This window comes from Clupea harengus, chromosome 2, assembly GCF_900700415.2.
Source record: "Clupea harengus chromosome 2, Ch_v2.0.2, whole genome shotgun sequence".
Classification (NCBI taxonomy): Eukaryota; Metazoa; Chordata; class Actinopteri; order Clupeiformes; family Clupeidae; genus Clupea; species Clupea harengus.
Genome location: NC_045153.1, coordinates 27,089,739 through 27,104,655, shown reverse-complemented (window position 1 = coordinate 27,104,655; position 14,917 = coordinate 27,089,739). Strand labels below are relative to the sequence as shown.

Below are 14,917 nucleotides of genomic sequence, written 5' to 3'. Positions count from 1 at the left end.
AAATTAATTCTTCAGCATCGATACATTTACGAGTTGAAAGGTGTGCATTTGTCACATTCTAAAATCAAACGGTGCTTTGCCAACGTAATTTCTCAGGTTAATAATTATCAGTGAATTTACATCACTGTCTATACATAATGCTGAACTTTAATTCTTGTAACATTAGACTGCAAAATGACCTAGTTCATTCGTTTCATTAGGGAGCCACAAGAAACTGATATCAACAATAAATGTCTTAATATCTTGTAAAGCGGGCGCGCACCGTCTGTGCACATTACAGCGGACACGGGTTTAATATGCATCGGCAGAATGTAGAAAAAGCCAGAAGGTGGCGAGTCTGGAAAGGTCAGATCTTATCAGGCTTTATGGCTTTTGAAAATCTAACATCAAAGATATGTTTTCCACGATTACGGCAGAGAACAATGGGGCATGATTTAATGGGATTTCATGGTAAATTAGGAAATGCCAGCTGCAGTCATTACTGCAAGGAGTTAGTGGCTCTCGCTCTCTTCAGCCCAGGAACACAATCACTGGCAGCTTCATCGGGTATCTGATGATGACTAAATGCAAACAAAATATTACAAACATTTAAAATTCACCCCTACATATAGGCAGGTTATAGGTTTGTACATACATCTGTAAATAGGAGCGATAAGATAAGGCATGACTGCATCTCAGTGCGTGTGAGGACATTGCCTGTGGTATAATTAAACACAGAAATGCAGTAAATCCCAAGTGACAGTGTGTGCATATGTATCCAGCAATTAAAAATCTCGCCGTGGAGAAAGGATTACGCCTGAGGTCCTGTCAGTTTGGTGATTGTCTCCCATCGAATGAGTGTGACGGACAGGACAGGGAGATGGAGGATGCTAGCGGGTGGAGTCACGTGAGGGCGGTTCACAGAGGTGCCTGGATGTCAGTCTAAATATGTACACAACACACACACAGCCGTCCCACTCGTCAAGGTCAATCTCTCTGTATTAATACAGCAGGTTCGTTAACAACAGCGCAATGGAAATAATAACCATGAATAATGATCACTGGGTTGATATAACAATGGCTCAAAACATGGATTACTTTATTGTGTGCAACCAAATCAATTAGTTGGCTCTGTACACAGATTTCTGAAAGTAAAAGTTTAATAAATTAACGTTTCCATGCTCAAAATCAAATACAAATCAAACAAAAACATTACAATGAAAATCAGGGACTGTACAAAGTATGTTGAAGGCTGAGTGCAATAGAATTTGAGGTGAGGCTAGCACGAATGAAATATTTAACAGTAAAAAGGTTGATTGATGTCTGTTTAAATAGAAGGTTCTGAAATCCACCTGAAGTGGTACTGCATATAAAAACAAAAGAGGCAAAGAGGACTGAAGGAGAAATCATAGTGAGTGATAAACCGTATCTATTACATCCAGGTACAGCAGACAATGTTTCATAAAAACAATTTGCCCGTTCGGTCAACCAGGAACCACTGTACATCCACAGGACAAAATTAAAAAAATAAAATAAAGCACAGTCACAATGCTTTTGAACTTCACAATCTTAAAAAAAAGAAAGAGAGAGAACACATGCTGGGGTTACGGCTACGAAACTATCCAAAATAAAGACACTCTGCAAAATCTGCTCTGCAAAGTTTGCGTTTCTCGACAAACCCCCGACAAAAATGGGGAGGAAGACATGCAGGACGAAGGTCCATAATCCACACCCATCAAACGGGGGGAGAAAAAGAAAGGAGTGTGAGTGTTAGTACTGCATCCACTGAGAGTGGAGCCACTGGACTAGAATTACAACGGGTCCTTCAAAAGGTTTCAAGTCTTTGCACCAAAGAAAGAAAAACAAAAAAATACCAGACAGAGTCAATCTCGTCTTGTATCAAAAAACTTTTCTTTGATTCCTTCATGTGTTGGGTGTTTTGGAGGCAGGGTACAGCTGTGGATTTAAAACAGGATGTCCTCGTTCTTGATGAGCGTCTCCACCACCTGCCGCTGATGGCGTATGTCGTTGAGGGCTGTCATGGCGTCCAGATCAGGCGCTCGCATGAGGGTCGGCCCGAAGACGATGCCGAGGTTCTCCGCGTTCATCAGGTTGTCCTTCTCATTTTGGGTCACCCTGAAATCAACAGGAAAAACACATACAACCCCCTGGTCAGACAGAACTGTAGGTGTATGGAGGAAACAAACAGTCAAAACACCTAAAGGAATGCAGACTCTCCATCCAGAAGAAAAACCCAAGGACCAAAAGGATCAAGACAGGAGTGGGAGAAAGTGGTGAACACAGGGGAAGAGACTGCACCAGGAAAAGGAGAAGAAGATCAAAAGGAAGGAGAGTTTTGTGATCAGGGAGGAGTCGCAAGTGAAGTCAATGTGGGAATGTCTGGTGCTCAGGAAGGGCGTGCGTGAAGGAAGGGGAGCTCACCTCTTGAGATGGGCCATGAGATAGCGCAGTGTCTCGTGGTGAGCCGGTGGCAGCAGCTTCAGAGCCTCATGCAGGGCCTCCAGGCGCTCGTCAGGGTCCGTTAGCTCTGAGCACAAACACACAAACATATATCAATCAGAATCAGCCACTCAGCCAAAACAGCAACACACAGGGCCCTGACTGTCAACAGCCCCCCTCCTCTCCTCTCTGCCTCCAAGCCACTCATTTCCACTGTGAGTCATGTGGAGGAGGGAAAAAATGCATTTGAGCCACAGTAACAAGCAGCCCATAGCTGTCTTTATCAATCACTACTAACTACTTTCATAGATGAAAAAGGAGAAGTAAGAACACTGGGTTGGAGGAACATGATTAAGAGAGCCTGAGAGCTATGTTGATACTCCGCAAACTAAATTCCAAGCCTTGCATTTCCATGGAAACACCAATGGGTAAAAATGCTCTCTTGATGCAATTATCACGCTTGGTGGAATTACTGTGCCGAATTTCCACCCCTAATCTGATAGCCCTACCCCCAGAGTCATGAACACAGTAAATGTGCAACAAATCACTGCGTGGGCTGGAAATAATTCAATCATGCTGGAATCTGCAGGACACGCTAGGCAAATGGGCTCTGCTGCAGACTTACTTGCGGCCTCAATGAACCTGGGGTAGGCGTCGTACGTGATGACGGGGATGGGCAGGTCCCTGAAGTACAGCTTTAGTGCGCCGGTGATGATATTGATATCTTCATAAACATTCATGGAGATGTCTGCCTTCTCGCCATCTGGATGGAGAGATTATAAAGACGTCACGTTACAGACACGACACACATCAGGAGAACAGAAGATGAAAGTGTTGAACAAAACACTGAACGTGAATATGGGTGTTGCAATGTCAGCGCTCAATTGGGGAGGTGGGAGAGTTTCTTCCCGTCTCCTTAAACAAAGGACCGGGTCAGATACGGAATGTATTTGGACCGCATCTCTGCAGCGGTTGGTTATGTGGGCGCTCTCATTTCTACAGGGTCATCAAAGGCTGGGCCTGTGCTGCTGACTGCTGTCTCTGGGCGGCCCTGTCGGCCCATAGCGTGGAGCGTGGCCTAGATCTGCTGCAGGTCTGTGTGTCTGTGGGAAGCGAGAGCGGGCCTGACACACTGCCACAGGTCATCTGCCTCACCCAGCCGACCAGAGCGGCCCTATGGCTTCGGGCTTTTTCCATAATCCCAGCAGCTAACCGCTGCCTGGCTGGAGCCCCCTGTGCTCAGAGTACAGCAGATAACAGAGGGGATCACATCTCCATTTTCTCATGCATTCTGTAGTGCCCCTGTGGACTGGAGGTTATGGGGGTTTTTGCAGTCTTTTCTTGTGGGATGGAATTTAGAGAGGGTGTTTGCCCGTCTGAGTGTGGGCCTGTCATGAGCTCTATGTTTACTGATGAGAGGCTGAGCAGAACAGAGCTGCTGCTGCTGCTGCTGCTGCTGCCAATCCCCAGCCGGAGGTCACATCTGTACAAGCCACCCGCACACAGACGGACCTTAAGCCTCACCCTGATGTGTTATAATGCTGCATTATACAACAAACAAAAGGCCCCGTTTCAGCATTTTCAAACAAGGTTGCCCTGAAAACTCCACACAGGCAGTGAACAATCACACAGAGTACAGGACTGCACATGATGGCAGAAGAAGTAAGAGGTACTGCACCTCTGTCGAATGTCAGCTTGGTGTCTTCTATCAAGTCACTGAATCCGGAAATCCGGTAGATTCCTTCTGACTGCAAGCCTGAAAGAGAATCAGAAGCTTCACGATTACACCAATCTTTTCCTTCTCGTTTTAAATATATAAATAAAAAAATGGCTCTTTGCATATTTATTTCTTCATTACCAGCCATGCAACAAGGGAAAAGAAACAAACAGCTGTGCATCTGTGTGTTTATCCTAATGTGTACATATGTGTGTGTTTTTGAACATATGTGAGTGTGCATATATCGAGTGCATTTGAGCATGTGTATGGATATGTATTATGTATATATATGTATGTGTGTTTGTGCATATGTTTGTGTGTGTGTGTGTGTGTGTTTACACATATGTCTGAGTGCTGCCCACCTCTGGACTCAATCTCCCGTATGCACATATCCACTACCATGGGCCTCTTGCTGTTGTGGGCCTTCACCAGCGTAGTGAGGTCACAGCTGTAGACCTTCTTCACGTGCTTCAGGTCAGGCTTGCAATCATTGGGCACCATCTTGGAACACTGCTTGTGGACATTCAGACCGCAATCTGGAAAGGGCAACAACCGAAAAAAAACAAAAACACAGAAAATGTCAGTAGGCAGAAAATATCTGTATAATACTAGATAATACAGTGCATACTAGAAGCAGTAATACATTTTTATACAGGGTTCCTGATGGTCTTAGAAATGTTTTCCCTAATGACTTTGTATTAAATATTTCTGCTTTTTAATTTTTTTAAACTGTTTGTTATTCATGCTTAGTATGTGTGTTGACAGACTTTAGTTCCTCTCATGGCTATGCTGAGCTTTCAGTCCCTGAGATCAATAGAGCTGCCTTCCGTTTCATTGACCACTTGAGCATCCTCTGCCAGCTGATGTCATCACTTTTTGATTGGCTGCCAATGACATTACCAGTGTCACCTTGAAACACTCCAGCAAATGTCCAGCAAACAAAGGACCCTCATGTCATTGACATGCGATACAAAACCCTGTGAATCTCTCACCCTGAGAAACACTTACATTATATTAATGGAATAGAAGTTTGACACTTCAATTTTTTAAAGACGCCAGTAAGTAATAAAAAGCACAAAAAGAAAAACAAAAACCTCAAAGAGCAGAATAACACAAAGAGCCCTACACATCCACTCTTATCACAAATGGGATGGTGCTCATATCACAGGAGGAACAGAATTGTTCACAAAAGATTAGAAATCCCCATTTCACCCTGCTTTATATAAGCAAACTCCCCCGACAAATAGAAAAAATAAAAACACACATACGCATGTCCTCAGCCCCTGCGAATGAGCCAAGTGAGAATCAATCAAGGGAACATGTGCGAGTTAGCGAATAAGCAGCTTTCTACGCCGCTATTACACTAATACCAACTCATCCTCGCCACGCAGACTCCATCACGGGCGAGACGAGACCAATTCAACATTTCTGCACATTTCAAAAGTGGAGTCCCCCCCCCCCTTTCAAAAGAGCCCAGCTTGGGGCTCGAGTGGAGACACAGGGAGAGGAGGCGGGCGGCTGCTTTAGAGCCGTCTACACCATGCAGAGAGCTGAGAGGCGGAGGCGGCTGCTTTAGAGCCTGGTCCACCATGTAGAGAGCTGAGAGGCGGCAGCGGCAGCAGCGGCAGCAGCCCAGAGAGCACAGATGTTGAGGAGAGACGCGACTGCAGCAGCTCTGCTTTGTGTTGTGTGTGAGAAAGGGGGGTGGGGAGGAACGGGGCTCTTAGAGAATTAAAGGCTCACTGAGAACAATGTGGCCTGGAGGAGAGAGGGGGGAAAGAGAGAGAGAGAGAGATAGTGGGTCTGGTATGCTCCGTTCTCGTCCAAATCTGTGCCTGCGCACAATGGCCGTGGAGGCAGTGCCTCAATACGCTGCGGGCTACACTAGACCTCATTTCACTGCCTTTAAATGGGCCATCTCTTTCAAGCTTCCAGCGGCACTCTGCTTTCAAGTTCTGTAAAAGAGCTCAGCACATTAAGAAAAAAAAAAAAAAAGGAAAAAAAACACCGGCTTCCCCAATCTCATCTTAATCAGTTAAGATTTTAAATTGAATAGAAAGGCCTGGAAAATGTCCCCCCGCCGTTCTGCTACAGTACATCTCAAAGAAGCACAGTGGCGTGCTTCTTTTATGTATCAAATTAAAACGGGATGGGGGGAAAATGAAAAACATTGTGCGGACTGCTGAAATGGTGAAAAAAAATAAATGCAGACTTCAACTGAAAAAAAAAAAAAAATGACTTTGGTTGATTAAAATAGAGGCCCCTTGAGGAGTCCAGCCTTCATTTGAATTCAGCGATGCAGAAATGTAATTACTTAAGGAGACAGACCTCTATGCCGAGAAGAGAGACAAGCTTTTTAATAGAGGGCGCCCCATTGGTGCGTTCCCATTTAAAGCAGCGGAGGTCCGCTCCGGGCGCGCTCAGTTTGTCAGCTCAGGGATGACCCCGGGTCCCAGGTGGGCCGGGAGAGGAGACACCCCTGGGAGCCGGCGAGGCCCCAGAGGCGGTGCGGAGCCGGCGTGTGCTTGCACTGTCAGCGCCGTCGCCATGGCGAAGCACTGTTGTCTGGAGAATGAGCTTGGCTGGTGGGTGGGTGGTTTGGGGGGTTGGAAGGGGGCTTGTGGGTAGAATACTGAAGGTGAGGCAGAGGGGGGGTGATGAGGGGGACACCAGGGGCTCATAAGCGCATCATTACAATGTCAGGACCTCTTCTCTATGCTGTGACCTCTCACGGCGGAGACCCTTTTTCACCCTGTCTCTGCTCTGTATGCGGGCTGTGCTGAGATCATACCATGGGAAGGGCTGTGCTGCCACCACTATTGTACATCAGGCTCCACCGGATCCCAAAGAAAGCCAATGGGATATGCATTGAAAACCAGCCTGTGTTGTGGCAGCTGAATTTTAATGTGTGTGTGTATGTCTGTGTGTGTATGTGTCCTTCAGTGAATAGCGTGTGTGTGTGTGTGTGTGTGTGTGTGGAATAGAGCTCCATCCCCACGGCGCACTGCCTCTCTCCTCATTACAGAGGCATGCCAGCTTTGTTTTTCTTCACAGGCATGATGGCATGAGGCTGGGGGTGGTGGAGGTGGTGTGTGTGCGTGTGTGTGAATGTGTGAGTGTGTGACAGAGAGAGATAGAGCGAGAGAGAGTGTGTGTGTGTGTGTGTGTGTGTGTGTGTGTGTGTGTGTGTGTGTGTGTGTGTGTGTGTGTGTGTGTGTGGAGAGCAGGGGGTTGTTCTCTGATGAGGAAATGTGGCACAACATGCAGAGGCAGGGGACGGCTCCCTGGCACCAGCCCAAAAAGAGAGGGGAGGGCACAGTCCCACTTCTCCTCCCTCCCCTCCCACCCCAGAGCAGATTTAAACATCAAATAAGACTTTGCCATCCTACTTTCCACCATCATCACTTCGTCAATGAAAACAGGAGACAAAAGCAGAGAAAGCAAGCAGAGGAAACAAGCCCACTCGGCAGAGAGCAGCCTCCATTAAATAACCGCTTTGAACGCAAGCTGCTTTCAAAATCAATTCATAAATAATTCATCGCAGAGTACCTGAAAACATATGTGTCCCTCACTTTGTGCTGTAAATAAAACATGAAATACACACATATCAGCCTATTTCATTTCCACATTCTGATACCAGTTCCTTCATTCTGTGTGTGTGGATCAAAAAAGAAAAGGAAAATCCTGAGAGGTTTTCAGCACCATAGAGACAGTCTCTGTTGGAAGACAGACTGGGAGTACATTATTGCATCATGCGCATAGCGCTACATGCTTCAGGGTACTGGGCACGGATCTCACCAATAATAAAGGCATGATGCCTTTAACATCACATCCCCCCCACATCATTATGTTACCGCCGAATAATCATGATGATCATCCAATATTATTAAATTGGATACAATTGTAGATCTTGTTTTTCATCAAAACAGTCTTGAAATTGTAACAAAGGATGCTCCCCCAATATCCTTCCTAAATGGCTTTCAGAAAGACAGTTGATATTTCATCATCTTGCAAAAAGGCTGATTATGATGTTGTAAACAGTAATATAAAAATCAAAGCAGAAATAAACAACTGTGACCCACAATCCCTCCAAAGATAAAGCATAACAAAAGGATTTTGAATAGTGCCATACTGATGGAACATCAATCCATCATCAGACCCAGTATGTGGCAAAAGCACACTTATATAAATGTACAGCTGGGGCTCAATGACGCCTAAAGCCCCTCCGCCCCCCGCTCATGTATATATATATGGGCCATTCTTAAATGCATATTTAAAAGCGCTCATTTGAGAGAATATGTGCGCAAGCACATCCATCATTGTTGTGTTGGTGGAAATGCATAGGCAAGCACAGCCTTCCTTCAGTCTTTGCGGTAAGAGCCCAAGAGAAGCCATCATCGAATGCATTAGTGAAATGCATTAATGTCAACACACTTAATCTAGGATGTACAGCCCAGTATAAGTCCTCATTCTGTCCTGTTATAAAACAGTTATCTGCCGGGTTTATGCAATGGACACATTAAACTTTCACTTCAGGAATTCAGGTTACCCACATTTAGCTGTGAATGATACTGAGAGTTACATAAATGTTGTGAGATGCAAGTGTACTTCATCTGTCTGCGTGTGTGTGTGTGTGTGTGTGTGAGTGTCTGCGTGCGTGCGTGCGTGCGTGTGTGCGTGTGTGTATTGTACCTGCACATTTGACTCCCTGAGCGATAAGCCCCCACATAAAGTTGGCACAGTATTCACACCAGTGAGGCCCTCGGAATGTGTGGACCTGCAAGAAGTCAGAGGTCAAACAGTCAGTCAACACATAAACATAAACACACTCATAGAGCACCTCACTGACACACATAAACATACCCTCACACACACAAAGAGCCTCCTCAAAAACACGCGCCCCGAGAGGGAGGGAGCCTGAGGACTGTGTGTGTGTGGGGAGGGGTGGGGTGGGTGGGGGGCGCAGATTACTCTCCTGGTAAAGTTGTGAGGCGTCGCAGCCATGGTCAAATCTGCCCATGCGCCTAATCCACTCAACCAATTAAGGACCAGAGCAAGAGGTGGTCGCCGCAAGCCAGCGAGTTACACTCCGCCAGGTAACAGCGCAGCCAATCAGCAAGCGCCACTGGCTGTTTGTCTGGGGACGAGGCACAAGCACTTTCCTGGACGGCAGGGAGGACCTGAGCGCTCCTGTGTGGAATATCCAGGGCAGGGGGCCACACTGAGCTAATCAGCCGTGGAGTCAGCGAGCACAAGGACTGGACCAGGTGATTCAATATTAAAGCCATGCTTTAAGAAGTCATGGAGGAAGGGGAAACGCACTATGACACCTCAAAGGCGCCTCCATGAGAAAATAAAGGCAACATTGCATTGTAATAACAGAGCATCTGAACACAGTTATTTCTTAAGTTTATGGAATTGTTTCTTTGTTGTGGTTTGATTTCTGGATAGATACGTTGGATGTATCTGTATTTTATATTTCGCTGAACAAATAAAGCAACCAAATTCATTCCTCAACATTCCATCACAACAAAGGCATCTAAAACGAATTGGATAATAAATTGGATTTATTTTTTTGGTAGCTTAGTAGCAGCAGTAGTTTTGTTTTTTTCTCTGTTGTAAAGGCCATCAGAGCCACGGTGGTTAACAGTGGGCTTGTGTTTGTTGTTGCTGCTGGTGATGGAGTGGGAGAGCCAGGCTGTGTGCTGTGCTGTGCTGTGCTGAGGTGTGTGTGTGTGTATGAGGAGGGAGAGCGTGTGCTCGGGAGCCCATTACAGCGCACACACAGGGGGCTCTGGAGGCGTCAGCACTTCTACCAGTACATGGAGGTGCCTCAGGTTCCCATTCTTCATTAACCAGCCCCAAGTCAGGCAGGGAGTGAGCGGGGCTGCTGACTGAAGCCAAACACACACACACACAAACACGCGCACACACACACACACACACACACACACACACACACACACACACACACACACACACACACACACACACACACACACACACACACACACACACACACACACACACACACACACACACACACACGCGCACACACACGCACGCACGCGCACGCGCACCCCTAAATGGCTGCCCCTACCACTGCCTAATCTCCCCCATCTGCCACCCCACACTCTCAGCAGCACACACACGCAGCCCAACAGATTTGTTTTTTGAAAAAGGCTCACGGAACAGACCCACAACAGTCCTTGTTTGAGAGGTCCGCTTCCTTTCAGTCCATTACCAGCCCCCCCCCCCCCTCCAGCCCAGCCTCACCCCCTCCTTCCCTCCTTCTCTCCTAAGGAGAGAGCTTCCCCTTCAGCACAGTGCAACCATAGAAACCCAACCCGCAGCCTCATCCTCAGTTAACCTCCACTCAAACGCTGTTCATTGCATTGCAATGCATTATTATAACATAACAAAACTCATAGTTATGAGTTAATAACATGAAGCAGGTGAGTGTGTTGTTTTGGCTTACCTTGAAGTTGTGGACTTTCTCGTACTTGGGCGCTCGGTCCGTCTCCTTCAGCGTGGCGCGACGCACCAGCGAGGTGAGCTGTGAATAGGCAAAGAGTTTGAGTGGTTGCCAGATGGTGGCGGGAGGCTTCTGCGGTCCCATCCGCATGGCCAAGGCAGCAGCCAGGATGTCCTGCTGATTGCTGTCCTGCTTGGACTTCGCCTGCACCAGGGACTTCTCCCCCTTGCGCACCGAGTACGACTCTCTGGACGGCATTCTGACACTAAGAGCTAGTCTACAAAACTGAACCCGAGAGAGAGAGCGAGAGAATGAGCTTAGGAGAGAGCGAGAGAGAAATTCCTCTATTCTACGAGTTATCCTATCAGATTAAATATTCCTTGCATTTTCTCTGCTTCGGATGCGTTTCGAGCCACAAAAGAAAAAAACAAAACCACCGCGAAAGCAAAAACAAGTCGGTCTGAAGGCGACTTGTTTTCAAAAACTCCACGCGCATTAAATCCAAAACACGGGGAAGCAGAAGGCAGCCGTAGAAGCTTGCCAACACTGTATCAAGTCCTTGGTTGTCTGGCCACAAAAGAGAGCGAACCTATAGTGGTCATGTGTGCTTCTATGGTCCCCCTCTCTGTGGGCATCTATATGCAGATGAGATGAGTGCTCGTGGTAATCCTCTCCTCTCTGCTCAGAGCTGATAGTCTCCCTGGAAGCTCAACAGCACACTGCCAGTGGATGCTATTGCCGCTGAGAGGGAGACAGAGAGGAGGGAGGAAGGGAGGGGGAGGAGGAAGGGAGGGCCTTAACACTAGTCACACAGACTTAGACAGGTCACAGCAGCCAATCAGAGAGCTGCTGTCAGGGCTTCATGGTGGCCTGCGCCCCGCCCCCCACAGCTCCTCTCTCTCTCTCCTACGCTGGGAGAGTGAGGAGGAGGAGGCAGGCAGGCTTGGCAGGGCTTCAGCAGGAGCGTGGGATGATAATGAGCAATGAATGAGTCATGCATCATCTCTGAGCTGGGCTCAGTTCAGTTCAGTTCAGCTTGCCCAGATAATAACAGGGCCAGAGCCCACGGTCCTCTGCACCTCCACCACCAACCAGCCTTTAGAAAGAAGGGAGCGGGTGAGGGGTTAAAGAAGACCAGAGCTCATGTGTCTATTTGTGGGCAGCTACTTTGGACTGAAACCAACCTTTTCTGCAACTGCTACATGGAGCAGAAAATGGTAATTATCAGGGACATTCACTAAGCAGGAAGAAAATGAGAAAAAAATGAGTGAAATTTCACAAACAAAAAGGTAACAACAATTTGGTCTCATTAAGGGATGCAGGAAGTGAACACCCAGCTGTTCAGATGTGGGGCAATTAAAACAAAAATGTAAAGAAGATTTTAGCTGTCTGCTTTCCATTGGCAAGAAAGATGAAAGCAACATGTAAATGAGCAGATTCTGGCAAACCGGGACGCTGTCTTGCTTCCAAACAAACAAAAAGCCCCTCACCACACTCAGTCTTACTGGGGACAAAAATAAAACCATTTCATCTGAGAGAGAAACAACTAGGGGACTATCTTTTTTTTTACCATCAGAAGAGGCTGCCAGTAGCATTGAAATGTCACTCAGCTCTAATCCCTGTGTAGGCTTCTCTCAGAAGGTATGTTTCAGCATCGCTCTGAGATGCTCATCACACGGCAATTATGCACCTCGCAGGCAGGCTGCCTCAATAAACAAACACGGTCTGGCCAGAGGAACCCATCCAAGAGAGCAGCCTACACACATCACAGAGAAACGAGTCTCTCCTCTGCCACATGCCTCAGACTCATTTAGGCTCTGCTGGTACACTACAGACAGGCCCTCACAACTTTGTGCAGACAAGACAGGCAGAAGTGGGTCTTGACGCGACGGCACACTGTGCGAGCCTGCCTCAGGATCAATAACGAGGAGCTTTCATTGGCTGGCGTGCGCCACCAGACGCCGGCTCACATGAAAGGAGCGCGGCTATAATGGGGCTCCTCTCCCACTGGCGGTGGGATCGATGTGGAGTGCGACGGCCGCTCCAGACGCGGCAGGCCGGGTGGAAAGAGCAGGGGCTCCGGGTGGACATGAAAGGGCTGGAGCCGCGGCCTCTAGCGGGGTCCCTCTCCAGCACCGCGGCTCGGCCCACTCCCCCTGCTCATCACGCCCAGCCGCGCTACCTGCCAGACGGGGAGGCCTGGTGTCTGTTCTTCCCCCACCTCCCGTTCTCACAGCCCATTACAGAAGCCTTTCTCAGGGGCCTGGGAGCTTTGGTGGGGCTTTTCAGTGTAATTGCATTGCCTGCTGGTCGGTGCGGCACTGGTGTCCTGACTCCCAGGATGTGGCAGGCTTTGAACAGGCACCACCACCCCCCCCAACCTCCCCCACTTCTAATTGACACTGATGGATTTTGCTCGTTTCTCAGACGCACTCCCCAGTGCGGTGGCTCGTAAAGCACAGACGCACACAGAAATGGATGCTAAGTGCTGTTAACAAACAACGCGGTTTCCTTTCTTTCAAGAAAACAAAAGAAAAAAAAAATGTACCAACCATCTGGGCATGCAAACCCCATTTCTGTACTGATCCAGCTGATGCTCTGTTAGGAGCTGCATTGGCTTAAAAAAAGGGGGGGGGGACGGGACAGGGGACTCAACTAACTGAATAAGCCAAGATGATAATTTGTTTATCTGTTCTTCTGGAACAATAGCTCCTTCCAAAGTGATTTGACCCCAATCCCCCCCTCTCACTCACTTTCAAATATCTTGGAGAGCATCTCACACCATCATGTTTCTGTCTCCCCAAACTGCCATACTTTGGGTACTGACATACTTTGGGTACTGACATACTTTGGGTACCGACATACTTTGGGTACTGATATTGACAATGTCGTTCTTGCCACATTCAGGCATGCCGGAAGGGCAAAACCAGTAGCTGTGAACACTGAACTCAGACCAGTGAAAAAGAAATGCTTCTAATCAGAGGAGTCAGAGGAGTTACACAACACATTTGCGCACACAGCCCCGCAACAGCGTATCGTAGGAGTGCGAGTTGCCTAGCAATATTCAAAGTGGGGAATGAAGAGACGGCAATGGAGAGGTGAGGTCACTCTACCCTCAGTGGGAGGAAATAGGTGTTGTTATATAAGCGGATGTTAAACGCACCGGCGTTGGGTTACATCATCAAGTAGAAGTGCCATCAAACTGGCCTGCGTTCCTGCGCTCACACTTAGCGAGACAGACAGCGAGGACATTTTAATTGGAGGGGGCACAGTTGACACAGCTGAGGGGAGTCCTCGTCTCGCCTGGAGAAAACAGAGAGAGGAGGGCGGCTTTCTGAAGAGTGGGAGTGAGTTGTTCTCCGCAAACAAGCTGGCAAAGAAATAATATCATCATTGTAACATATGGTCATTGTTGCGCCATTCCAGCCACTCATTGTCAGTGGAGAAAGTTTGCCTCTGAAAACTACTTTCCACTCCGCAGATAACAAAGTGTGGGGCTGGCGCGTTATGCAACGTTATGTAAGCAGCAAATAAAAAAAAAAAAAAGAAGATGCATAATCGTGGAATCATGAATCTGATGCGCAGGGAACCGCAGGCAACTGATGGATTCTAAATACACCCGTTCTGACGTTAGTGGACTGATCCTAGGAACTGGAGCGGAGAGCGGTCGAATCTTTTTCATATCCGTTTCTCCCTTTCAATTTTCCTCTACGCTTCATCCCCATTTCCTGACTTCTGTCTCTCTTGCGGTCACAATCTCTCACTCCCTTATCTTATTTCTATCTTTCTCTCTTCCTCACTCTCACTCTCTGGCTGGCTGTAGTCAGCCTGGTGGAGCCACATCCTCCTTGCTCCCTGTGACGGACCTGTTTTCTGGGGACGGCTCCCACCGCCAGCCCTCCGGGAGAGAAGAGAAGAGCCCTGGGAAAGAGCGAGTCAGCCCCCCTCCTCTCAACACTCACCCAGGGCCCTCGAGGTAAAACATCACAAGCAGCAAAACACAAGACAAACCAGCAAAACAGGCCGAGGAGAGGTGGGAGAAGAATGGACCGTTGTTCCAGCATGTTCTCCCATCCAAACTAACCAGCCTGAAACTAAAGGCAAAAGGGGGGGGGGGTCGGTGCTTGTGAAAACAATCTACACTTGTCCTGGATTCTGCCCTCCATCTTAATCTGATGGAACATCATAATCTAAATGCAAAACCACACAGCAAAGGCAATTCATTTTGATTAGTGTGGAAATCACAGCAGAAGCACATTATGCCATTCACACCTGACCGCTAAGAA

The 14,917-nt window shown here is 47.7% G+C and overlaps 1 protein-coding gene across 2 annotated transcripts in view; it reads right to left on the bottom strand.

Moving 5' to 3' along the window:
* Positions 1–960: 960 nt before the first annotated feature.
* chn1 (chimerin 1) overlaps positions 961–14,917 on the bottom strand; it is a 32,052-nt gene continuing 18,095 nt past the window's right edge. For both annotated transcript variants that reach the window (XM_012836360.3, XM_012836361.3), the window contains exons 7-13: positions 10,635–10,712; positions 8,849–8,933; positions 4,519–4,692; positions 4,118–4,195; positions 3,065–3,202; positions 2,422–2,527; positions 961–2,115 (exon numbers count right to left, since the gene is read on the bottom strand). In XM_012836360.3, the coding sequence (XP_012691814.1) occupies positions 1,944–2,115; positions 2,422–2,527; positions 3,065–3,202; positions 4,118–4,195; positions 4,519–4,692; positions 8,849–8,933; positions 10,635–10,712 (831 nt within the window). In that variant the 3' untranslated portion in view covers positions 961–1,943. The remainder of the gene's footprint in view (positions 2,116–2,421; positions 2,528–3,064; positions 3,203–4,117; positions 4,196–4,518; positions 4,693–8,848; positions 8,934–10,634; positions 10,713–14,917) is intronic.